This window comes from Hemitrygon akajei, chromosome 7 (assembly GCF_048418815.1).
Source record: "Hemitrygon akajei chromosome 7, sHemAka1.3, whole genome shotgun sequence".
Taxonomy (NCBI): domain Eukaryota; kingdom Metazoa; phylum Chordata; class Chondrichthyes; order Myliobatiformes; family Dasyatidae; genus Hemitrygon; species Hemitrygon akajei.
The window spans coordinates 102,977,567-103,004,096 of record NC_133130.1 but is presented as its reverse complement, the minus strand read 5'-3'; the positions used below and the strand labels follow the sequence as shown (position 1 = coordinate 103,004,096).

Below are 26,530 nucleotides of genomic sequence, written 5' to 3'. Positions count from 1 at the left end.
CAGTGGTCCAATATCAACTCTCACCTCCCTTTTACTCTTTATATAAGTGAAAAAAATGTTGGTATCCTATTTTACATTATTGGCTAATTTGCACTCATGTTTCATCTTTTCCCCTCCTATAGCTTTTTAGTTGCCTTTTGTTCGATTTTAAAAGCTTCTCAATCATCCACCATCCCTCTCACTTTTGCTGCCTTATATGCCCTTCCCTTGATTCCGAAGGACTGGAAAATTACAGATGTCACTTAACTCTTCAAGGGAGAGAGGCAGAAGAAAGAAAACTATAGGCCAGTTAGTCTGACCTCAGTGGTTGGGAAGACGTTGGGAGTCAATGGTTAAGGATGTGATTTCAGGGTACTTGGAGGCACATGATAAAATAGACTGTGGTTCCTTCGGGGAAAATGTTGCCTGAAAAGTCTGGTGGAATTCTTTGAAGAAATAACAAGCAGGATAAACAAAGGAGAATCATTGGATGGTGTGTACTTGGATTTTCAGAAGGCCTTTGACAAGATGCCACACATGAGGCTGTTTAACATGCCATAGCATGGTATTACAGGAAAGATTCAAGCATGGATAAAGCAATGGCTGATTGGTAGGAGGCAAAGAAAGGTAATAAAGGGAGTCTTTTCTGTTTGGCTACTGTTGACTACTGGTGATCCACAGGGGTCTGTGTTGGGTCTGCTTCTTTTCACATTATATATCATTGATTTGGATGACAGAATTGATGGCTTTGTGACCAAGTTTGCAAATGATACAAAGATAGTTGGAGGGGCAAGTAACATTGAGGAAGTAGAGAGGCTACAGAAGGTCTTAGAGTAAAAAAGTGGGCGAAGAAATGGCATATGGAATACAGTATTAGGAAGTGTATGGCTATGTACTTTGACAGATAAAAGGGTTGACCATTTTCTAAATAGAGAGAAAATTCAAAAATCTGAGGTGCAAAGGGACTTGGGAGCCCTCATGCAAGATTCCCTACAGGTTAATTTGTAGGTTGAGTCAGTGATGTGGAAGGCAAATGCAACATTAGCAATCATTTCAAGAGGATTAGGATATAAAAGCCAAGATGTAATGTTAAGTCTTAATAAAGCACTGGTGAGGCCTCGCTTGGAGTATTGTGAGCAGTTTTGAGACCCTTATCTTAGAAAGGCGGTGCTGACATTGCAGAGGGTTCAAAGGAGGGTCTTGAAAATGATTCCTGGATTGAAAGGCCTATCATATGAGGAATATTTGATGGCTCTGGGCTTGTACACATTGGAATTCAGATGACTGAGGAGGAATCCCATCAAAACTTGTTGAATGGTGAAAGGCCTCAGAAGAGTGGATGTGGAGAGAATGTTTCAATGGTGGGAGAGTCTAAGACTAGAGGACATAGCCTCAGAATAGAGGGATTTCCATTTAGTTGGAGATGAGGAATTTCTTTAGCCAGAGAGTGGTGAATCTATGAAATTCATTGCCACAGGCCGTTGTGGAGGCTAAATCATTGGGTATCTTTAAGGCAGATGTTGATAGATTCTGATATGGGGAGAAGGCAGAAGATTGGGGTTGAGAGGGAAATGGATCAACCATGATGAAGTGGCGGAGCAGAACTGATGGGCCAAATGGCCTAATTTTGCACCTATATTTTATGGACATATACAGCACAGAACAGGCTCTTCAAGACCAACAAGCCACGTCACCTAGCAACCCACCCGTTTTAACCCTCTCCTATTCACAGGACAATTTACAATGACCAATTCACCTACTTTTTTTTCAATCTTTTTATTTATATCAAAATAGTGGATACAACATAGTAATGCTACACAATTATTGGGATTACATTGTTAATAGCTAACATATATAAATATATATTCAGTTAATACAAAGGTAATAAACCTCCCAAAATTGTTCAAGTACAAATGTAGTATACATAGAAGAAAGGATTAACATATCCAAAAAGAAAAAAAAAGAGAAATATATACCCCCAAGAAAAAAACACTAGTTTAAACAATAGTAACCAAAAACTAAGAAAAAGGGAAAAAAATGGGCTGTATGTAACATCAAAAAAGAGAGAACCATTGGTGTCATTAACTCCGAACTTCTCTGCATATTAAAACAAGAGAATAGGTTTGGAAAAAGGTCAAATCACATCATATGAAAGTGTTGAATAAAAGGCCTCCAAGTCTTTTCAAATTTAATAGATGGATCATATATATAACACTTCTGATTTTTTCTAAGTTTAAGCATAACATAGTTTGAGAGAACCAGTGAAATATGGTGGGAGGATTAATCTCTTTCCAATTCAGCAAAATAGATTTTTTAGCCATTATTGTAAGAAATGCAATCATCCGATGTGCTGAAGAGGTTAAATAATGTGACTCTATCATTGGTAAACCAAAAATTGCAGTAATAGGATGAGGTTGTAAATCAATATTCAATACAGTTGAAATAATATCAAAGATATCGTCCCAATTTTTTTTCAAAGAAGAGCATGACCAATACATATGGGTTAAAGAGGCTGTCTCAGAATGACATCTATCACACACTGGACTTATATGAGAATAATAATGAGCTAATTTATCCTTAGACATATGGGCCCTATGCACGACTTTAAACTGTATCAACGAATGTTTAGCACATATAGAGGATGAGTTAACTAATTGAAGAATGTTTTTCCCATTTATCAGTAGGTAAAGTAAGCTTAAGTTCCCTTTCCCAATCATTTTTAATTTTATTAGATACATCTGAATGAATTTTCATAATTATATTTTAGATAGTTGCTATTGCACCTTTCTGGAAAGGATTTAAATCTTAAAATTTTTCCAAACTATCCATAGAATGTAGATTTGGGAAAGTAGGAAGGACAGTATTTAAAAAGTTTCTAACTTGAAATATCTAAAGAAATGGAATCTAGGTAAATTATATTTGTTAGATAACTGTTCAAAGGACATGAAACAATTATCCAAAAATAAATCATAAAATTGTAATATACCTTTAGTTTTCCAAGTCAAAAAGGCTTGGTCCATAATAGAGGGATAGAAAAAAAGTTAGATATAATAGGACTTGTTAAGATAAATTGATTCAACCCAAAAAATTTCCAAAATTGAAACCATATTCGTAAAGTGTATTTAACTATTGGATTATCCAATTGTTTATCCAAGACCAAAGGGAAGTGGTCCCTAAAATAGAACCCAATGAAAACCCTTGTACAGATTTACATTCGAGATTTACCCAATGAGGGCTTGAAGTTATATCCAAGTCCCATAGCCAAAACTTCAAATAGCAAATATTAATTGCCCAATAATAAAATCTAAAATTCGGCAGTGCCAGACCACACTCCTTTTTAGACTTCTTTAAATATCTTTTATCTAGCCTAGGATTTTTATTCTGCCACATATATGAAGAAATTTTAGAAGCAACACTATCAAAAAAGGATTTCAGAATAAAAATTGGTACCGCTTGAAAAAAATATAAAAGTTTAGGTAATATAATCATCTTAATAACATTGATCCAACCTATCAATGACAAAGACATTGGTGACCAGTTAGTAAATAAATGCTTAATCTGATCAATTAAAGGTGATAAATTAGCCTTAAATAAATCCTTATGCTTTTTGTAATTTTAACCCCTAAATATATAAAATGATCGGTAACCAATCTAAAAGGTAAACATCCATAAATTGGAACCTGCATATTTAGAGGAAACAGTTCGCTCTAATTAAGGTTCAGTTTGTAACCCGAAAAATTACTAAACTGAGCCAACAAAGATAAAACTGCAGGAATGGATTCCTCAGGATTTGAAATACATAATAATAAATCATCTGCATATAGCGATAGTTTATGAATCTCATTCCGCGGGTAATACCAAAAATATTAGGTGATTCTCGAACTGCAATTGCTAAAGGTTCCACAGCAATATCAAATAGCAATGGACTAAGAGGACAACCTTGCCTGATGCCCCGAAATAAACGAAAAAAGGGAGATCTTTGATTATTAGTAATAACCGAAGCTACTGGGGTATGATATATCAATTTAATCTAAGATATAAATGTCGAACTAAAATTAAATTTCTCAAGCACAGTAAATAAATATTGCCATTCAACTCTATCAAATGCTTTCTCAGCATCTAATGAAATGACACATTCTGGAGTACTACGTGAAGGAGTATAAACAATATTCATTAATCTCCTAATATTGAAAGAACAGTAACTGTTTTTAATAAATCCAGTTTGGTCCACAGATATAATTCAAGGTAACACCCTCTCCAACCTAGTCGCCAATATTTTGGAAAAAATCTTAGACTCTACATTCAACAAAGATATCAGTCTATATGATGCACAATCAATAGGATCTTTATTCTTTTTTAAAATTAAAGAAATAGAAGCCCTATAAAATGATTGTGGTAATTTACCTAATCTAATTGCTTCTTTAAAAACTCTACCTAACCAAGAAAAGAGAACAGAAGAAAAACACTTAAATAATTCTACTGTATAACCATCTGGACTTGGTGCTTTACCAGAATTCATTGAAAAAATAACATCTTTTATTTCTTCATCTGTAATGGGGGTTTCTAATATTAAACGTTCTTCGGGTGATAGTTTCAGAAAATTCAATTTCCTTAAAAAGTCATACATGAAATTAGGATCATTGGGAAATTCAGAGTTATATGAAGAGGTACAAAACTCTTGAAAAGATTTGTTTATTTCGTCATGATTAAATGTCAAATTATCATCTTGTTTACGAATCTTAATGATTTGCTGTTTAACCGAGGCAGTTTTCAATTGATTAACCAATAATTCACCCGATTTATCACTATGTATATAACACTCACTTCTGGTTTTTATTAATTGATTTTCAATCGAGGATGTAAGTAATAACTTATGTTCCATTTGAAGCTCGACTCTTTGCTTATAAAGCTCATTACTAGGAGCGATGGAATATTTCTTATCAATTTCTTTGATCTTATCAACCAATAATAATGTTTCATTCTTAATACGTTTCTTCATACCAACAGAATAGGAAATAATCTGACCACGGATATATACCTTAAAAGTGTCCCAAAGTGTCCCGTTGGAGATTTCTTCCACAAAATTATTTGAAAAAAAGAAATCCATTTGTTCCTTCATAAACTTTCTTTCTTTTTCAATCTTTTTATTATTATTATTAATATCAACATGATAAGATTAATACATAGATAGTGGGATTGCAAACTTACAAATTTAATCTGAACATGAAAGGATACACAAGCAATAGTTACAATATAGTTAAGTCTTCCCAAATTATAAATGATACAAATATCATATAAACAAAGCAAAATTAGGTATATCATATATATGTAAAAAAAACAGAAAAGAGAAAAAGAAAAAAAAAATTATCCCTAAGAAAAACTAATCTAACAACCTAATAACTAATAAAGAGAAAAAAAGGAAAAAAAAAAAAAATGAATAATGGGCTGTTTATAGTATCTATAAAAAAAATACAAAATCATCAGTGTTGCCAACTCCGATCCTCTCAACATATGTATAATCAAAACCGGAAAAACGAATAGGTTCGGAAAAGGGTCAAATTACATCATATGAAAATATTGAATAAATGGTCTCCATGTCTTTTCAAATTTAATAGAAGGGTCAAATACAACACTTCTAATTTTCTCCAAATTTAGACATAACATAGTTTGAGAAAGCCAATGAAATACGGTAGGGGGATTAATTTCTTTCCAATTCAACAAAATAGATCTTCTAGCCATTAATGTAAGAAATGCAATCATTCGACAAGCAGAAGTAGATAAATGGATTGAGTCCATCATTGGTAAACCAAAAATTGCAGTAATAGGATGAGGTTGTAAATCAATGTTCAATACCATGGAAATAATATCGAAAATGTCTTTCCAATATTTTTTTCAAAAGCGGACATGACCAAAACATATGAGTTAAAGACGCTATCTCAGAATGACATCTGTCACATATAGGATTTATATAGGAATAAAAACGAGCCAATTTATCCTTGGACATATGAGCCCTGTGCACAACTTTAAACTGTATTAATGAATGTTTAGCACATATAGATGATAAATTGACTAATTGAAGAATTTTATCCCAATTCTCAATAAGGATAGTAAGGTTAAGTTCTCTTTCCCAATCATTTTTAATCTTATAGAAGGGCTCTGAATGTATTTTCATAATTATATTGTAGAGTTTTGATATTACACCTTTCTGAGAAGGATTTAGTTCTAACAAATTCTCCAAAATACCCGAAGACTCAAGATTTGGAAAGGTAGGAAGTAGAGTGTTTAAGAAATTCCTAATCTGTAAATATCTAAAAAAAAATGAAATCTAGGCAAATTATATTTATTAGATAATTGTTCAAAAGACATAAAACAATTATCCAAAAATAAATCGGAAAATCGTAGTAATCCTTTAGTCTTCCAAGCTGAATAAGCTTGGTCTATAATAGAAGGATGTAAAAAGAAATTAGATACAATAGGAATAGTTAAAACAAATTGATTCAACCCAAAAAATTTCCGAAATTGAAACCATATACGTAAAGTATGTTTAACTATCGGATTGTCAACTCGTTTCTGCAATTTAGAAAGAGGAAATGAAAGAGAAGACCCTAAAATAGAACCCAATGAAAATCCTTGTACAGATTTAGTTTCCAGGTTTACCCAATGAGGGCTAAAAGATAAATCCCAATCCTTTAACCAACATATCAAATATCGGATATTAATTGCCCAATAATAAAATCTAAAATTAGGCAATGCCAATCCACCTTCCTTCCTTGCCTTCTGTAAATATTTTTTACCTAATCTAGGATTTTTATTCTGCCATATATATGAGGAAATTTTTGAATCAACATTATCAAAAAAAATTTCGGAATAAAAATTGGTACCGCTTTAAATATATATAAAAACTTGGGTAAAATAATCATCTTAATAGCATTAATCCGACCTATCAGAGATAAAGATAATGGTGACCATTTAGTGAACAAACATTTAATCTGATCAATTAAGGGTAAAAAATTAACCTTAAATAACTCCTTATAATTTTTTGTAATTTTAATCCCTAAGTATATAAAAGAGTCATTAACTAATTTAAAAGGTAAATTTCCATAAATTGGAACCTGTCTATTTAAGGGAAACAACTCACTCTTTTTAAGATTTAATTTATACCCGGAAAAATTACTAAATTGAGCCAACAATGATATGGGGATCAGAAATATATAATAACAAATCATCTGCGTATAATCATAACTTATGTATATCCATCCCACTAGTAATGCCAAAAATGTTCGGTGATTCTCTAATAGCAATTGCCAAAGGTTCTAAAGCAATATCAAATAATAATGGACTAAGAGGACAGCCTAGCCTGGTACCCCGAAATGAACGAAAAAAGGGAGATCTTTGATTGTTAGTAAAGACCGAGGCTACTGGAGTATGATATATTAGTTTAATCCAGGATATGAATGTCGGACTAAAATTAAACTTCTCAAGCACAGTAAATAAGTAAGGCCATTCAACTCTATCAAATGCTTTCTGTGCATCTAATGAAATGACACATTCTGAGGTGCTACGTGAAGGAATATAAACAATATTCAATAATCTCCTAATATTGAAAAAAGAATAGCGATTTTTAATAAAAACCAGTTTGATCTTCTGAGATAATTTGAGGTAATACCTTCTCCAGCCTGGACGCCAGTAACTTGGAAAAGATCTTGGAATCTACATTCAATAAGGATATTGGTCTATAGGATGCACAGTCAGTAGGGTCTTTATCTTTTTTCAATATTAAAGAAATGGAAGCTCGATAAAAAGATTGTGGCAGTTTACCCAATCTAATTGCTTCTTCAAAAACCCTGCATAACCAAGGAGAAAGAGTAGAGGAAAAACACTTAAAAAATTCCACTGTATACCCATCTGGACCTGGTGCTTTCCCAGAATTCATAGAGGAAATAACCCCTTTAATTTCTGCATCCGTAATAGGAGTTTCTAATATTGAAAGATCATCTGATAATAATTTTGGAAAATTCAATTTCCCAAGAAAATCATGCATGGTATTATGATCATGAGGGAATTCAGAATGATACAGGGAGGTATAAAAATCTTGAAAAGATTTGTTTATCTCATCATGGTTAACTGTCAATTCACCATTCTGTTGACGAATCTTAATAATTTGACGTTTAACCAAAGCATTCTTCAATTGATTAGCTAACAGTTTACCCGATTTATCACTATATATATATATAAATCACTATGTATATATCACTATGTAAATCAGATCTGGTTTTCATTAATTGATTTTCAATCGAAGATGTAAGAAATAAAGTGTTCCATTTGAAGTTCAACCCTTTGTTTGTAAAGTTCCTTACTAGGAATAGTCGAATATTTCTTGTCAATTTCTTTAATTTTATCAACCAATAAAAGAGTTTCCTTCTTAATATGTTTTCTCAAACCAACGGAATAGGAGATAATCTGTCCACGTATATATGCTTTGTCCCAAAGTGTTCCGCAAGAAATTTCATCCGTGAAATTAGTTGAAAAGAAGAAATTGATCTGTTCCTTCATAAATTTAATGAAATCCGGATCTTGCAGTAAGGTAGAATCAAATCGCCATTGCCTAATACTAGAAGCTGTATCCATTAATTTAATAGAAAGTTTCAATGGAGCATGATCAGAGATGGCTATAATATCATAATTACAACCAATTACAGATGGAATAAAACGAGTCAATGAAAAAATAGTCAATTCTCGAGTAAGAATGATAAACATGAGAGAAAAATGAAAACTCTTTGTCCTTAGAATGCCGAAATCTCCAAATATCGAAAATTCCATTATCAGTCAAAAAAGAATTAATGTAAGTGGCCGACTTATTAGGTAAAGTCTGAGTGGATATAGATCTGTCCAGCAAAGGATTTAAACAGCAATTAAAGTCACCACCCATTATTAACATATATTCATTTAGATTAGGTAGAGAAGTAAATAAGGACTTTAAAAAATCAGGATAATCCACATTTGGAGCATAAACATTAACCATAGCAACCTTTTTGTTAAAAAGTAACCCAGTAATTAACAAAAATCTGACATTCGGATCCGAAATAATATCGTGTTGGACAAATGTAATAGAGGAGTCAATAAAAATTGAAACTCCTTTTACTTTGGCATTCGAATTCGAATGGTATCGTTGATCCCTCCAAAACCTAAAAAAAACGTTGATTACCCTCTTTCTTCACATGAGTTTCTTGTACAAAAATAATATGTGCATTCAGTCTTTGGAATACTTTGAAAATCTTTTTCCATTTAATCGGATGGTTTAAGCCATTAGTATTCCAAGAGACAAAATTAATGGTCCAAGCCATATTTCTAAAATCAACCCTTTGGTATATAAAGAGTTAACCAAATTATGAACTCACGCACCCGGAAGAGGAACAAAAATAAGGGGCAGACCCGGAAATGACAACACCGCAGACGTTTTAGTAGTTTAAAATCAGCCCAAATGAAAAAACTAAAAAAAACTAGTAAAAAGAGCAATAGAGTTAGAAAGGAATCCCCCACCCACCACCCATGAAAAAAAAGCCCTTCCTGAGCCTGAAGGAGGCCAGGAAAAAAAAGGAATGATACTAAATCTACCCCCGTATCACCAGAAAGCAACTCCAAATATATAAAGGAGGGGAGAAAAAAGATCCACCCAAACTCCAAAAAAGTAATTAACACTATACTAAAACAAACTTCTTAATATAATTGCTAGTAAAAAAAAAACCAAAAATAATATAAACACTAGTAACTTATAAATCGGGTTAAAACCCAAACAAATAAAAGTTAAAATGTGATAAGAAATGCATTATAGGAAGAAGACGAGAGAAAAAAAATGGCAAAATCAAAAAAAAGCAAGAAATATTTTAGAGAAGAAACCGCCATCTTAGTCACACAAAAAATGAAAAGGATATATATCAAACCGTTAAAAAAAATTCACCTTCAAAGGATTAATAATAATGACCAAAAATAAAGTACAATGGTTAAAGTAAGTAAATTAAAAAGATTAGTACATCGAAAAAAAAACTTTAATTAGAATATAAAATGTAGAATAAACCTACACCAATAGCCAGAAACAAAATCTGGTTTTGGAAAGAAAAACTATCTCGTACGATCAAAATCACTTATTTATTAGAAACGAGAGTCCAAAGCAGTAGGATAATTCTCATCCAGAAAACTTCAAGCTTCAGATGTGGAGAGAAAAACACGCCGTGGTGCATTCGGAGGTGAGATTCTAAGTTTCGCAGGGTATAAAAGCGCTGCTTTTAGATTTTTCTCATAACATTCAGACATTAGAGGTTTAAAAAGGTCCCTTGCCTTCATTACTTCTGGGCTAAAATCCTCCACAAATCGGAATTGGAAATCTTGAAGTTTAACCATCCCTAAACGCCGAGCCACACAAATAAGTTGCTCTTTGACATGCACATAATGAAATCGAACAATTACAACAGGTGGTTTAGATGAAGAACTTGATGATCGGTGCATAATTCTGTGGGTGTGATCAAGTAACGGAGGACTGTCTGGGAATACAGAAGGGAACGCATCCTTTAAAAGTTGAGCAAAATACTTCGAGGGGTCCCCTTGTTCGATACCTTCCGGGAGACCAAGTATGCGTAAGTTCTGTCTTCTGGACCGATTTTCAAAGTCGACACTCTTGGCTTTAAGTGTTTCCACCTGTTTAATCGTCGAAGATAATTTCTGCTCCAGTTTTCCGATTATCAAGTCTCGCTTCCGAGCGTCCTCTTGCAAAGTTGCGATTAGAGTTTGCTGCTGTTTAACTACTAAATCAGTCTTATCCATAGAATCCTGGAAAGCCTTTAGATCTTGTTTGAAAGTTTGTCGTTGTTCTTCAAATTTTTCATTTAAGAGCTCCAATAACATAAGTCAATTCAGTACGCTTAGGATCGATCTTTTTTTTCTTTCCGTTGCTGTTAGGATCTTGCCCTTTAGATCTTAAAGCCATTTCTGTACTCATTTCTTCAAAATTCACAGTACACTCTTAAAGATAAGTCCAAAAAAGTAGCAAGAATCTTTTGGTGTAGGTAAAAGTAAGTTAAATAAGGGTGATCATAGGTTAAAAAAAGTAAAGGTTATGGAGCGAATCTGAAACAGTACTCACTCCATGAGCGTCTCCTGGTGACTCCAGCATAAACTTAACAAAACCCGAGTCTTGAAGCAGATTGGAATTAAATTGCTATTGTCTAATACTAGGAGCTGTATCCATGAATTTGATAGAAAGTTTCATTGGAGCATGATCAGAAATGGCAATAATATCATAGTTACAGTCAATCACAGATGGGATGAGATGACAGTCAATAAAAAAGTAATCAATTGGGAAAAGTAAGAATGATAAACATATCCAAAAGTCCAGAATCATTCATAAAGGAGTTGGTAAGAGTAGCCAACTTGTTTGGTAAAGCTTGAGTAGGTATGGATCTATCCATCGAGGGATTTAAACAACAATTAAAATCACCACCCATTATCAACATATATTCATTTAGATTAGGAAAAGCAGTAAATAAATTCTTAAAAAATTCAGGATAATCCACATTTAAACATTAGCCATAACCACTTTTTTATTAAAAAGTAACCCAGTAATAAACAAAAACCTGCCATTCGGATCCGAAACAGTATTATGATGAATAAATGTAATTGAGGGATCTATAAAAATTGCAACTCCTCTCACTTTAGCATGCACATTCGAATGAAACTGTTGATCCTTTCAAAACCTGAAAAAATGCTGATTATTCTCTTTCCTCACATGAGTTTCTAGTACAAAAATAATATGAGCATTCAGTCTTTGGAATACTTTAAAAGTCTTCTTCCGTTTAATCGGATGGCTTAAACCATTTGTATTCCAAAAGACAAAATTAATAATTTGAGCCATAATTACGTAGAATCAACCATTTGGTATGTAAAGAATTAACCATGTGAACTCATGAACCCGGAAGAGGAAGAAAAGCTCAGAGAGAAACTGGAGGTGATGACACTGCAGACATCTTAGTAGTTCTAAGTCAGAACAAATGAGAAAACTGAAAAAACTGAAAATAATATGGAAAAACCCCCAACCTCCACCCACAAAGCCCTAAGACTAAGCCTAAAGGAGGTCAGAAAGAGAAATAATACTAACTCTACCCCCATTTCTCCAGAAGGCAACTCCAAAAATATATATTAAAAAAGACCACCCAAAATCCAAAAAAAGATTAAAGATCTTCATAAAATAAAAGGAAAAATAAATAAACGTCAGCATATTATTAATCGGAAAAAAACATGAACAATTAAAAATAACACTTCAAAAAAAAAACAAAAAGGCATTATGGGAAGAAGAACGTGAAAAGAAAAAAGAAATGGCGAAGTAAAAGAACAAGAGGGAATATGAGATAAGAAAAACGAATCACCATCTTGATTATACGAAACAAAAAGAATGAGATATTCCTCCAAAATAATAAAAATCCAGTGTCAAATCATTAGTAAAAATGGCAAAAATCAAACAATTAAAAAAAAATTATTAGCAAAATTAAAAGGAAAAAAACTACAGTTAAAATGTAAAGCATAACTACACTAGTAACCAAAAACGAAAATCTTAAACTTGTAAAGATCAAACTTCATAGGCAAATTGTAGGCTTTTAAAAAGGCGTATAAGTACAGAGCCAGGACTACAAAGCCATAGATTAATTAAAGCGGTGTGCCCGAAGCAGATGGATAGTGTTCATCTAAGAAACTTCAAGCTGCACTTGTAGAAAGGAAGATACGGCGTTAGCCTTCCGAAGGGGAAATTCTGAGGCATGCAGGATACAATATCACTGGTTTGAGACGCTCTTCAGAACATTCCTACATCAGAGATTTGTAAGCCAACCGCAGCTTCATCACTTCTGGGCTGTAATCTTCCACAAGACTGAATTGATAATTTTGAAATTTAATCATACCTTGCCGACGAGCAATGTGGATAAGATGTTCTTTAACATGCACATAATGAAACCAGACAATCACTGCTCCAGGTCTGGACCCAGGGACAGGTCTTCGGGGAAAGGACTGGTGGGCACGGTCAAGTTATGGGGGGTCGTTTGGAAATTCAGAGGTAAACGCATCCTTTAAAAATAGAGAAAAGGATTTTAAAGGGTCCCCTTTCTCGACATCTTTGGGGAGACTGATTATACGTAGATTCTGTCTTCTGGATCAATTTTCAAGATCAATAATCTTGGATTTAAAACTCTCCAATTGTTTAACTGTCGAAGACAGAGTTTGTTCCAAGCAATCAATTTTCTGATCTCTCTTCCAAGCTTCGTCCTGTAGTTCTGTGATTTTGGATTGTTGTTGTTTAACTTTGTGACCAAGCGCATCCAAGGAATCCTGGAGTTCCTTAAAGTCTTCTTTAATACTTTGGGGTAGTTCAATAGATTGTGCATTTAAAAGTTCCAACATTGTATCATAAGTTAGTTCAGTACGCTTAGGTTCCCCTCTTTTCTTCTTACCGTTACCGTCGGCATCCTTCCCGTTTGTTGGATCTAGCCCTTTAAATCTTGTACTCATTGTACTCATTTCTGTGCTCGTTTCTTCAAAAATTCACAATCAAAACTCGAAAAAACTTCAAAAATAAAAATCTAGTATAGATAAAAATAGATTAAATAGGGGTGATCATGGGTTTAAAAAAAACGGTAATGAAGGGAAGCCAAATCAAACCTCAATCCATGAGCGCCTAATGGAGAATCCCCAATTCACCTACTAAATGGCATTTGTTTGAACTGTGGGAGGAAACCGGAGCACCTGTGAGGAGAATGTATGAACTCCTTAATGATGGCACCAGAATTGAACTCAGTGCTCGGATGCCCTGTGCGGTAAGAGCATCGTCGTAACCATCACAATACCGTTATGCCAATACTATACTTTGGAACACTGTTCCTTCTACGCTGCATGGGTGCACAGTAAATGAAACACCCGCGTGTACAGCCTTTGTTGCCTCGCAGCTGGAATTAGATGCAGTTAGAAAAAGTTTTAGAAAGATTTTCTTTGTTGTACTCCATTTCATTATACCTTTCAATTAAAAAAATAGAATCTAAAGGATGTGATTTTTCACTTTCATTCAAAATATTTTTAGTATGCATATTAGAAAAAAAACATTTAAAGTGCCACTCTCTTTTCAGGCCATGTTAAACCTTCCCGATTAGAGCAATGGGTGGCCTGTGCAGAGGTAACATTGTTTGGGACAAACTATTCTATTTGGCTGATCCACGTTATGTGACGACTCTGCTCTTCTGCAGTACCTTAAATACCAGCTTCTCACTCTAATCAGCCCACTGTGTCAAGGCCCTGGCATTTAAAACCAGCAGCGGGACAAGCCTAAACTAAGTCTTGGCAATCCATGTCTGAGCAGTTGGAGAAAGGAAATGGAAATGCAGCAAATCCAACACAAAAATTCAAGGTTCAGGATTGTTTAATATCATTTCCTATACACAAGTGTAAAGGAGAATGAAATAATTGTTACCCTGGATCTGCTGCAGCACAAAAACACATAAGATAAATAACACAATAACAATTAAAAAAATACACAATAAATATAAATAAGATAGTTAGCTATACATAGATCAATACTGTGTCCATAAAGTGACACTAGACTATACATAATTTGACTGCCAGGAAATAATAAAGTTCAATGTTCAAAGTAAAATTTATTACCAGAGTACATACATGTCACCACAGATAATCCCGAGATTCTTTTTCTGCAGGCCTACTTAGCAAATCTATAGAACAATAACTGTAAACAGGATCAATGGACAACAAACTGTGCAGACGCAAATATAAATAAATTTTAATAAATAACGAGCTCATGAAATAACAAGATAAAAGTGAGACCATTGATTATGGGAACATCTGAAATAGAATGAATGTCGTTATCCCCTTTTGTTCAAGAGCCTGATGGTTGAGAGGTAGTGACTGTTCTTGAACCTGGTGGTGTGAGTCCTGAGGCTCCTGTACTATCAACCTGATGGCAGCGGCGAGAAAAGAGCATGGCCTGGTGTAGATGCTATGTAGCCAGCACAATCATGAAGGACCCTACCTACCCTGCTCGTGGACTGTTTGTCCTACCCCCATCAGAGGTGGCTACGTAGCATCCATGCCAGAACCACCAGACTCAAAATCAGTTATTTTTCACAAGCAGTAAGGCTGTTCAACATCTCCACCTACTAACCCACTCTGCCACACGCACAAACACAACTACTTTTTTCATTTTTTGTCAGTATTCTTATGTACAGGCACTTTTATGCCTAGCGTCACTTTATGGACAATCAATCTATGTCTCTAAGCTATCTTATTGTGTTTTTTATTATTTTTGTGTTTTTATTATTATGTTTTTTGTGCTGCAAAAATTTGGAGATTTGGAGATTTATCAGATTTGGAGTAACAATTATTTCATTCGCCTTTACACTAGGGTGCGTAGGCTTCCGTTAGTCTCGAGAGACCACTGATTTGCGCCTTGCAAAGTTTCCAGGGCGCATGCCTAGGGAAGGTTTTTTTTTGTGTGGAAGACTGGCAGTTGCCCAAGCTGCAAGTCTCCCCTCTCCACACCACCGATGTTGTCCCAGGGAAGGGCATTTGGACCATACAAGCTTGGCACCAGTATCGTCGCAGAACAATGTGTGGTTAAGTGCCTTGTTCAAGGCCACACACGCAGCCTCAGCCAAGGGTCGAACTAGCAACCTTCAGATCACTAGACGAACGCTTTAACCACTTGGCCATGTGCCAACACTACACTAGGGTACTAGAAATGACAAACAATCTCGAGTCTTGAACAAATGAACAATGCTGGAAGTTGTCAGCAGGGCAAAGAGAATCTGTGGAGAAATTGGCACTGTGTCTTGCTCCACAAATGCCTGATCTGCCAAGAGCTTCCATCATTTTCTGTTTTTGCTTCGGTTCAGAGTGGTGCTTCTTGAAGGAGATGCTGCAAATGCCAAGTATGCCATTATAGCTACATCATTAACGATACACTTTGTGGGCACAAAAATAGAATCATTTCCTATCCCTATTCCACCAGAGAATTTTACTAATTACTTTCAAAGCTGGGCTGTTCACATTTGGAACTGAAATGCAACCCCTTTCATACTTACATACTGCTCTTCCCAACAATACAAACTAAAGGACCGGCAAAGTGAAGCAGTTTTGCCTGCAGATAATCATTTGAAATCTACAATGCATCAGTGATTAGTGACTCTAATGAATTAGTCATTACCTACAACAATCAGGCTCCTGAGCATGAATAACTTCACTCACCTCAGCACTGAACTGACTCACTTTCAAGGACTCTGCAGCTCACATTCTCAGTACTTATCTACACTCAGTGGCTGCTCTATTAGTACTTGCTCGTTAATGCAAATATCTTTCAGGTCATCATCAGAAATAGGAACTGCAAAGGCAAATGTGAAGATGAAGTGGAGAGACGGAGGGTCTATTCATGAAATATTGACTCATTTACCAGTTGAGCACTTTTTTTCATTCTGTTTGATTCATATAAATATAGCCAGAGGCTATATTTCATTCGGAGTTTGAGATTTGATATGTCACCAGAGAGTCTAACAAATGGTACCAATGAGAAGAAGGCATGTCCCAGATGGTGGGGGAACTTAATGATGGATGCTGCCTTTCTGAGACATCACCTTTTTAAAGATTTCCTCAAAGGTGTGGAGGCACTGTGATGTACCGCGGAGAGCATTCTAACTGGCTGCATCACCATCTGGCATGGAAGCAATAATACACAGGATCAGAAAATAAATTCAGCCAGCTCCAGCATGTTTACCAGCCTCCTCGCCATCAAGAATATCTTTGAAAGGTGATGCCTCAAAAAGGTGGCATACATTATAATGGATGTGCCCTCTTCTCATTGCTACCATCAGGGAGGAGCTACAGGAACCTGAAGACACACACTCAATGTTTTAGGAACAGCTTCTATCCCTCCACAATCAGGTATCACGAACTGTCCATCAATACTACCTCACTGTCTTACTCTCTTTTTGCACTATTTATATATTTGTTGCACACAGTTCAGGTTTCCCCCGCTATTCAAAGGTAGAGCGTTCCTATGAAACCGTTCGAAAGCCGAAATGGCATAAATCGAAGAAGCAATTACCATTAATTTATATAGGAAAAATTTTTGCGCGTTCCCAGACCCAAAAAATAACCTACCAAATCAAACCAAATAACACACAAAACCAAAAATAACACTAACATATAGTAAAAGCAGGAATGATATGATAAATATACACCCTATATAAAGTAGAAATATTGTATGTATGGTGTTGTTTCACTTATCATACTTGGGAAGACAGTGAGCCAAAATCGATTGGGAGAAAAAATATCGTCACCGACACACATGTGCATGTACACGCATACGTACATATGCACGTACACGCATGCGCAAACAACTGCCCGCACAAGGCTTCACGGTCATCGTAGTCTTTCCCGGGGTAAACACACATATAAAGTGGGCATCTTCTTTTCGTAAAAGCGAAAATTCTCTTTGGTTAGCGAAAACAGGTAACTAATGTAGGGCTTTCGTAACAGTGAGTTGACGTAAATCGAATGTTCGAAAAACGAGGGCCACCTGTATTTCATTGTAACGTACAGTAATTATGTATTGCACTGTATGCACGCCAAAAAACAACAAACTTCACCACATATGTCAGTAATATTAAACCTGATCCTGATTCTGATGGATTTTAACATTTCCAGCATCTGCAATGTATTTGCTCCAAAGACTAGCATCTGGAATCTATCACCTTGCCCAGAATCCTGGGTGTAAGCAACCACTCTTTCACTGGTCCATTTATGAAACTAATGGGAAGCTCTCTACTCACCTCGATGACAGTTAGCCACTGTTCTGCAGAAACACTAAGGGCTTGAAACTGCTTGTCATTCACACAATGCAAGTTGCTCACCACCAGTGCAGAGGCCCCGAAAATCTCACTCGTTCGACACAAACCTGGAAAGATTGCACATAAACTATAAGCAAAGACAATTTTAAACCAAAATAATACAATCCAATAAAAATTAGCAAAGTTAAGCCAATTATTCAGTTGATCACATACTCACAGCAAAATAAAACAAAAATAGGGAAATAAGGAAGAATAACTGTTATTTAACTCTAAGTTCAAAGCTCAAAGTAAAATCTATTATCAGAGTACATACATGTCACCACATACAACCCTGAGATTCTTTTCTGTGGGCACACTTAGCAAATCTATAGAACAGCATCTGTAAACTATAAACAATCTGTGCAAATGCAGATAATAAATAGAATAAATAATTAGCATTAAGTATCAAGATAAAAGACTCCTTAAGTGATTGTAGCTATCCCCTTTTGTTCAAGCGCCTGATGGTTGAGGGGTAGTAACTGTTCTTGAACCTGGTGGTGTGAGTTCTGAGGCTCCTGTACTTTCTACCTGATGGCAGCACTGGGTGCCACTGGGTGGTGAGGATCTTTGATGATAGACGCTGCTCTTCAATGCAACATTTCACGTAGGTGTGCACAATGGTTGGGTAGATTTTACCGTGATGTACTGGGCCAAACCCACTACCTTTGGTAGGAGTTTTTACACAAATGCATTAGTGTTCCCATACCAGACCATAATGCAGCCAGTCAGTACACTTTCTCCCACACATCTATAGAAGTTTGACAAGATTTTTGAAGACATGCTGAATCTCTGCAGATTCCTGAGGAAGTAAAGCTGTTGTTGTGCTTTCTTCATAATAATATTTATATGATGGGTCCAGTACAGGTCCTCTGAGATAGGGACATCCAGAAATTAGTTACTGACCCCCTCTACCTCTGAATCTTCAATGATTACTGGCTCATGGACCTCTGGTTTCCCCCTCCTAATGTCTACTATCAGTTCCTTCGACTTATTGACATTGGATAAGAGGTTGTTGTTAGTACACCACTCAACCAAATTTTCAATCTCCCTCCTGTATGTTGATTCGACACCACCTTTGACACACCCCACAACATTGGTGTTGTCAGCAAATGTGTACATGGTGCTGGAGCTGTATTCAGCCACTCAGTCATAGGGGTAAAGTGAGTAGAGCAGGGGGCTAAGTACACATCCCTGTGGTTGTCCTGTGCTGATGGAGATTGTGGACGAGATGTTTTTGCCAACCTAAACTGACTGGGGTTTACAAGTGAGGAAATCCAGGATCCAATTCCACAAGGCTTATTGAGCCCCAGGTCCTGGAGTTTATATTATTTTGTGGCGGTGGAGCAGATGCAGTTGCCATTCAAACAGGAGATGATATGCTTCAACACCAGCAGTTTAGTAACACTATGACCACTTTGATCACTTTGCACTAAAATGAATTGTTTTTGTAAAAATGGTAATAATTTGTTTTCCCTGTGAATGCTGCGATGTACCTGTAATACTGCTGTAAGTGTTTCTCATTGCACTTGTACAATAAAGTCGACTTTGATTTGAACCAAAGGAAACTATTTGCTACACCCTTACATCATGAAGGAAAACTGAAAAGAGAAACATACAGTGTGCAGCCCCTTTGAGGAACTCTGGAGTTATAACTGTAGTAAAGATAAACCAACCAATATAACCCAGCCTAATTAGATGAGAATTTACAACAACCAATTAATCTACTATGGACTGTGGAAGGAAACTGGAGAATCTGGGAAAAACCCACACATTCCCAAGAGAGGATGTACAGGCTCCTTACAGATGATATTGGAATTGAACTTGAACTCCAACCTCTACGCTATCGTGGCACCCACTGTATTCTTAGTACAGATTTCATGTATATGACAAAAGTTATCTCTTCAAATACCCCAACACCGCAAAGGTAAATCTTAAATTTAATAATGTTGAAATCAATTACTATTCAAACTCAACAGAGACGACGTAACATTAAATCTGATAAAATGAGCTAACTGAACTGTGGCAAAACATAATGAAGCGTGGAATTCAATTCCAGAGGCCTCTACAAGTATTTGATGAGGAGCTATTCGCTACATCTGGAATACATGTTTACTCCCAGGAGAAGCAAGATATAATTTTTGTGTTGTATTTTACAAAATAAGTCTTAACCTATAGATAGTGATTTGACATACAAACAACATTCACTCTAATTTGTTTACATCTGTGCAGACCAACCATTGCTCTGAGCAGGAAATTTTTAGAACTGCATAGCACTTTAAATATCTTTTGTAATATACATACTATGAATATTTAGAATGAAAACTGAAAAGATCCCATGCTTTTGATGACTGAGTCTTAGAGTCAAAGTAAAGTATAGCACAGAAACAAGCTCTTTAGTCCATCTAGTCCCTGACAAACCATTTAAACAGCTTATATCCATCAACCTGCACCAGAACCGTAGTCTTCCACACCCCTTGTTATGTATCCTGTAACTGGATCACTTACCAGCAAAGATAGAGAGGTCCGCTGAAGTCTGATGGTACCATTTTCAAACGTTTTTATTTATAAAGGGGCACAAAAGTAAGGTTAATACAAACATTCAGATAACATACGTCGTCAATACTCAATCTAAAGCGCAGGTATAGTAATAATCAATAAGAAATAAGCTCTATCGTTGTCTAGGGGTAAGGTATATATTGTCCGCTGTATATCTAAAAGTCTCTTGCGTTCACTGCAGTTCCACCAGCTGCCATCTTCTGGGGTGTCGCGGTGGTGCACTTTTGTTAGAAAGAGAGAGAGAGAGATTGAATGAAACAGTTACCCGGTGGGTTTTTTCCAACCTTTAGGAGTTCGATCCGTCAGAGTCTCGTTGGGGGGTGGCCGTCCACTTGTGGCCTCTCCGGTAGCTAAAGCCGTTCTCTCGTGGTGAGGTCGCCAATCCCAGGCAAGGAAAAGACGCACACGAACCCCCCCACCGGCTGTCGCTATTAAACGCTGTCGCAGGATTTCTAGCGTGTCTTCTGGTGCGTCTTTTCAACCCCTCTTTTATCTGAACTCACGGGGTCTCAGATGTCAATCAGGTTGGGATGATGCAATCTCTCTCCATCTCTCCACCCACGTTGCCCTGAGGGTATACACGTAGTACAGTTCCCAATTCACAAAGGTGTCTCCACGAGACAATGACCACAGTCGCCAGCTTTGCCTCGCCGAGAAACGAGGGACATCGCACGTATCTCTCTCTTCTCTTGGGTCATTGACCCCCCCTTCACTAGGGCTCTGGCGATTCTCACAAAGGAGGGGGCTGGGATCATAACACCCTACTATCTATAAACCAATCCAAACTTCTCAAGAAACAGGACGCCCAACCCAGCCAATTACCGACTGATCAGCCTACTTTCAATCATAAGCAAAGTAGTGGAAGTAATAACATTTGAGCCACGCAAGTGTCAGGAATTAACCATCTCCAACAAGAGGGGCTCTAACCATCATCCCTTGACATTCAGTGGCATCACTATCACTGAATCCCCTATCAACATCCTGGGGGTTACCATGGACAGGAAACTTAACTGGTCTAGCCATTTAAACACCATGGCTACCAGAGCAGGTCAAAAGCTAGGAATCCTGTGGTGTGTACGTAAGAACATAAGAAATAGGAGCAGGAGTAGGCCATTCGGCCCATTGAGTTTGCTCTGCCATTCAATAAGGTCATGGCTGATCTATCCGTAAACTCAGCTCCATCTACCTGCCTTTTCCCCATAATCCTTAATTCCCTTACTATGTAAAAATCTATCTAACTGTGTCTTAAATATATTTAGTGAAGAAGCCTCAACTGCTTCCCTGGGCAGAGAATTCCACAGATTCACCACTCTCTGTGAAAAACAGTCTCTCCTCATCTCCATCTTAAATCTTCTCCCCTGAACCTTGTTCTAATGCCCCCTAGTTCTAGTCTCACCTACCAATGGAGAAAAACTTCCCTACTTCTATCTTATCTATCCCTTTCAAAATTTTGTATGTTTCTATAAGATCTCCTCTCATTCTTCTGAATTCCAGAGAGTATGGTTCCAGTCCACTCAATCTCTCCTCATAAGTTAACTCCTTCATCTCTGGAATTAACCTGGTGAACCTCCTCTGCACTGCCTCCAAAGCCAGTATATCCTTCCTCAAGTATGGAGACCAGAACTGAGCACAGTACTCCAGGTGCAGCCTCACCAGTACCCTGTATAGTTGCAGTATAACCTCTCTGCTCTTGAATTCAATCCCTATAGCAATGAAGGCCAACATTCCAATTGCCTTCTTAATAACCTGTTGCACCTGCAAGCCAACTTTTTGCGAATCATGAACAAGCACTCCCAAGTCCCTCTGCACAACAGCATGCTGCAATCTTTCACCATTTAAATAATAATCTGCTCTTCTATTATTCCTTCCAAAGTGGATGATCTTGCATTTACCAACATTGTATTCCATCTGCCAGACCTTGGCCCACTCACTACATCCCTCTGCAGACTCTCCACATCCTCTGTACAATTTGCTTTTTCACTCAGTTTAGTGTCATCAGCAAATTTTGCTACTCTACACTCAATCCCCTCTTCCAAATCATCAATGTAAATGGTAAACAGCTGCAGGCCCAGCATAGACCCCTGCAGCACCCCACTCACCACTGACTGCCAACCGGAGAAACACCCATTTATACCAACTCTCTGCCTTCTATTGGTTAACCAATCCACTATCCATGCCAATACACTTCATCCGACTCCATGCATCCGTATGTTATTTATAAGTCTCTTGTGAGGCACCTTATCGAATGCCTTCTGGAAATCCAAGTATATGACATCCACCTGGTCCCCTCTATCCACTGCACTCATTATGTCCTCAGTAAGTTTGTTAAACAGGACCTGCCCTTCCTGAATCCATATTGCGTCTGTCTAATGGAACTACTCCTTTCTAAATGTTTCACTATTTCTTCCTTAATGACAGCTTCAAGCATTTTCCTGACTACAGGTGTAACTCACCCTTTGACTCCCCAAAGCCTGTCCACCATTTACAAGGCTCAGGTCAGGAGTGTAATGGAATACTCGCCACTCACCTAGATGAGTGCAGCTCCATCAACATTCAAGAAACTTGACACCATCCAGTACAAGGGAGCCCACTTGATTGGTACCCCTTTCACAAGCATCCAATCCCTCCACCATTGACGATTAGTTGCAGCAATGTGTATTATCTGTAAGATACACTGCGACAACACATCAAAGTTCCTAAGGCAGTACCTTCCAGTCCCAGAACCACTACCCTCTAGAAGGACAAGAACAGCAGATACCTGGGAACACCACCACTTGGAAATCCCCCCTCTAAGTCATTCACCATCCTGACTTGGAAACATAATACCATTCCTTCATTGTCACTAGGGTCAAAACCATGGAATTCCCTCCCTAACAGCACTGTGGGTGTACCTACACCTCAGGGACTGCTGCAGTTCACAAAGGCAGCTCATCACCACATTCTCAAGGGCAACTAGGGGTGGGCTATAAATCCTGGCAACACCCACATCCCAGAAGTGAATAAATTTAAAAAAAAACTACACCCCCCAGTCTTCGTATCATTTCCAAATCTGCTGATGCAGTTAACCACATTATCACCCAGATAGTTAATATACATAAGAAACAACAACAGACCCAGCACCAATCCTAACAGCACTCCGCTAATCACAGGTCTCCAGTCAGAGACACAGCCATCTAATACTACCTAATGGAATCTCCCACAAAGCCAGTGTCTAATCCAAATTACTACCTCAACTTGAATGCCAAGCGACTGAACCTTCCTGACCAAGTTCTTATGCAGGACCTTGTCAACTGCCTTGTCTTTGTCAACATTCCTGGTAACTTCTTCGAAAATCTGATTTCGTTAATGGAAGGGTATAATAAAATATAGTATGTAAGGGGTTTCTTCTTTTATGTTACTGCTAAGGCTACTAAAATGGCTTCTTTGTTACGTTAAAAGTAAAAATGCTTCTTCATTATGTTAACTGGTGAGAGAGTGCTTTCTCTCACAGCTTGTTTGGGTTATAATTACTGATAACAAGAATTGTATTCATTTGTTAACCAATTGGGATAGCTGTTATTCTTTCTTGTGGGTCTGTAAGCTAGTGTTGCGTGGGCTTTTGGGAAGAAGGCGCGAGGGGGTTGGAGAGAGAAGACGCGATGTTGTAAGTTGGGCGACAGAACGGACCCCCCCAGGGTCCCCGAGTCCGAGGCCCAGGGTCTTCGGCAAAGAGAGGAGACGAGGACAGATTCATGTGGAGTGTCTGATTGACCACCGTTGTTGGTACCAGGTGGCAGGTCGAGGAGGTCGGAGGGGATCGAATGGTGGCAAGAAGACGTTGTTAACTGAGCTCCAACAGTTGTGCACTAAGTGGTTGGACTTTGATAAGTTTGGCGCCTCTTACTTTTCCTTTTATATTGTATCTCTATTAAGTACATAGTTCCGGTAAGACCTATAAAGTGTAATCATTTAATCACATATGGTGTACTGTCTGTTATTTGGCATGGTAGGAACATCACATAGCATCTACACAAGCTGATTGCCCAGTTTGGCAGGGCTGAAGGCTGCTCCCCCGAGACAGAAGCGAGCTGAGCAAGCCTGAGGCTTACCAGAGGGCTACAAGTACAATATTGAAAATCTTTCACCTTTTGTAAACTTTTTCTCATTTGTCTGTATCTCAGCTGTGCACCAGCAAAAGCTATGTGCACAGGAGCATTGCAGTTACTGCGGGGCCATGAACTCATACAGATTAGAGGGAACAGTGGATACAAAACGAGGCTTTTGTTGCTTATTTCATATGTGAAAACAGTAACTTCTGAACCATGTGGTCACAAGGAATATCGCTAATTAAAAATGCAACATAATAAACTCACACATATTTTAGTAACAGTTGAATGCTTTGATTATATATGCTTATCAAAACTTAGATAACAGAAAAACAGACATAAATCATTACAATATTGATTTTAGACTACAGAAGGAGTCATTAGCTACTTGGTCTCTGCTTTCTGTTTAATTAGTATCTCTCTTGAATTTATGGGTTTGTAGAAATAGCACATACCGTCTATAGCACAACCCTTGGCAGCATTTATGCTGGGACTCAAAACTGAACGTGGCAGGACCATAAAACATAGGAGAAATATCGGGTTATTTGGCCCATCGAGTCTGCTCCTCCATTCTTTCATGGCTGATTTATAACCCCTCTCAAACCCAATCTTATCCATAGCCCTCTATTTTTCTAAGCTCCATGTACCTATCCAAAAGTCTCTTAAAAGACACTATCATATCCACCTCCACCACCGTTCCCGGCAGCCCATTCCACGTACTCACCACTCTCTGTAAAAAACTTGCCCCTGACATCTCCTCTGTATTTACTCCCAAGCACCTTAAACCTGTGCCCTCTTGTGGCAGTCATTTCAGCCCTGGGAAAAAGCCTCTGACTATCCACACGATCAATGCCTCTCATCATAGATTTCAGTAAGGCATTTGAAAAGGTTCCCCATGCAGGGCTCATTCAGAAAGTAGTGAGGCATGGGATCCAAGGAGAGCTTCCTTTGTGGATCCAGAATTGGCTTGCCCACAGAAGGCAAAGGTGGTTATAGATGGTTCATATTCTGCAAAACTGGGCTGAGAAGTGGCAGATGGAATTCAACCCAGATAAGTGTGAAGTGGTTCATTTTGGTAGGTCAAATTTAAAGACAGATTATAATATTAATGGCAAGATTCTTGGCATTGTGGAGGATCAGCAAGATCTTGGGGTCCATGTCCATAGGACACTCAAAGCTGCTGCATAGGTTGACAGTGTTGTTAAAAAGGCATAAAGTGTGTTGGTCTTCATCAACTGTGGGATTGAGTTCAAGAGTTGTGAGGTAATGTTACAACTATATAAGACCTTGGTCAGACCCCACTTGGAGTACTGTGTTCAGTTCTGGTCACCTCACTACAGGAAGGACATGGATACTATAAGAGAGAGTACAGAGGAGATTTACAAGGATGTTGCCTGGAATGGGGAGCATGCCTTATGAGAATAGGTTGAGTGTACTTGGCCTTTTCTCCTTGGAGCGATGGAGGATGAGAGGTGACCTGATAGAGGTGTATAAGATGATGAGGGACATTGATCGTGTGGATAGCCAAAGGCTTTTTCCCAGGGCTGAAATGCCTGTCACGAGAGGGCACAGTTTTAAGGTGCTTGGAAGTAGGTATGGGGAGAGGGATATCAGAGGCAAGTTTTTCACACAGAATGGTAGGGGTGTGTGGAATGCTCTGTCAGGCAGTGGTGAAAGCAAATACAGATGGGTCTTTTATGGGACTCTTAGAGTGGAGCTTAGAAAAATAGAGGGCTATGTGCTAGGGAAATTTTAGGCAGTTTTGAGAGTAGGTTACATGGTTGGCACAACATTATGGGCTGAAGGGCCTGTAATGTGCTGTAAATTTCTATGTTCTATATTCTGAAACATGACAGTCGCTTGCCTGGACCACTCTAAGAGCAGCTCACTAACACAATGAAGGACAAAGGTAGCAGAGAAACACTACAACCTGCAGGTTTCCTCCATGTTGTTATCACATCCTAACTTGGAAACTTACCACAACCT

The 26,530-nt window shown here is 37.5% G+C and overlaps 1 protein-coding gene across 5 annotated transcripts in view; it reads right to left on the bottom strand.

Annotated features, from left to right (window-relative positions):
- Window positions 1–26,530, bottom strand: part of LOC140730748 (probable methyltransferase TARBP1) — a 384,497-nt gene that overhangs the window by 76,960 nt on the left and 281,007 nt on the right. For 2 of the 5 annotated variants that reach the window (XR_012099666.1, XM_073051592.1), the window contains exon 28: window positions 17,847–17,971. The exons of 1 other annotated variant lie outside the window; for it this stretch is intronic. Coding sequence is in view for 2 of the 4 variants with exons in the window: in XM_073051592.1 (XP_072907693.1) it covers window positions 17,847–17,971 (125 nt within the window). In the remaining 2 variants the exon portion in view is untranslated. Of the gene's footprint in view, window positions 1–14,672; window positions 15,938–17,846; window positions 17,972–26,530 lie in introns of those variants that run through there. 2 more of the 5 variants (XM_073051593.1, XR_012099668.1) reach the window with 2 other exon arrangements.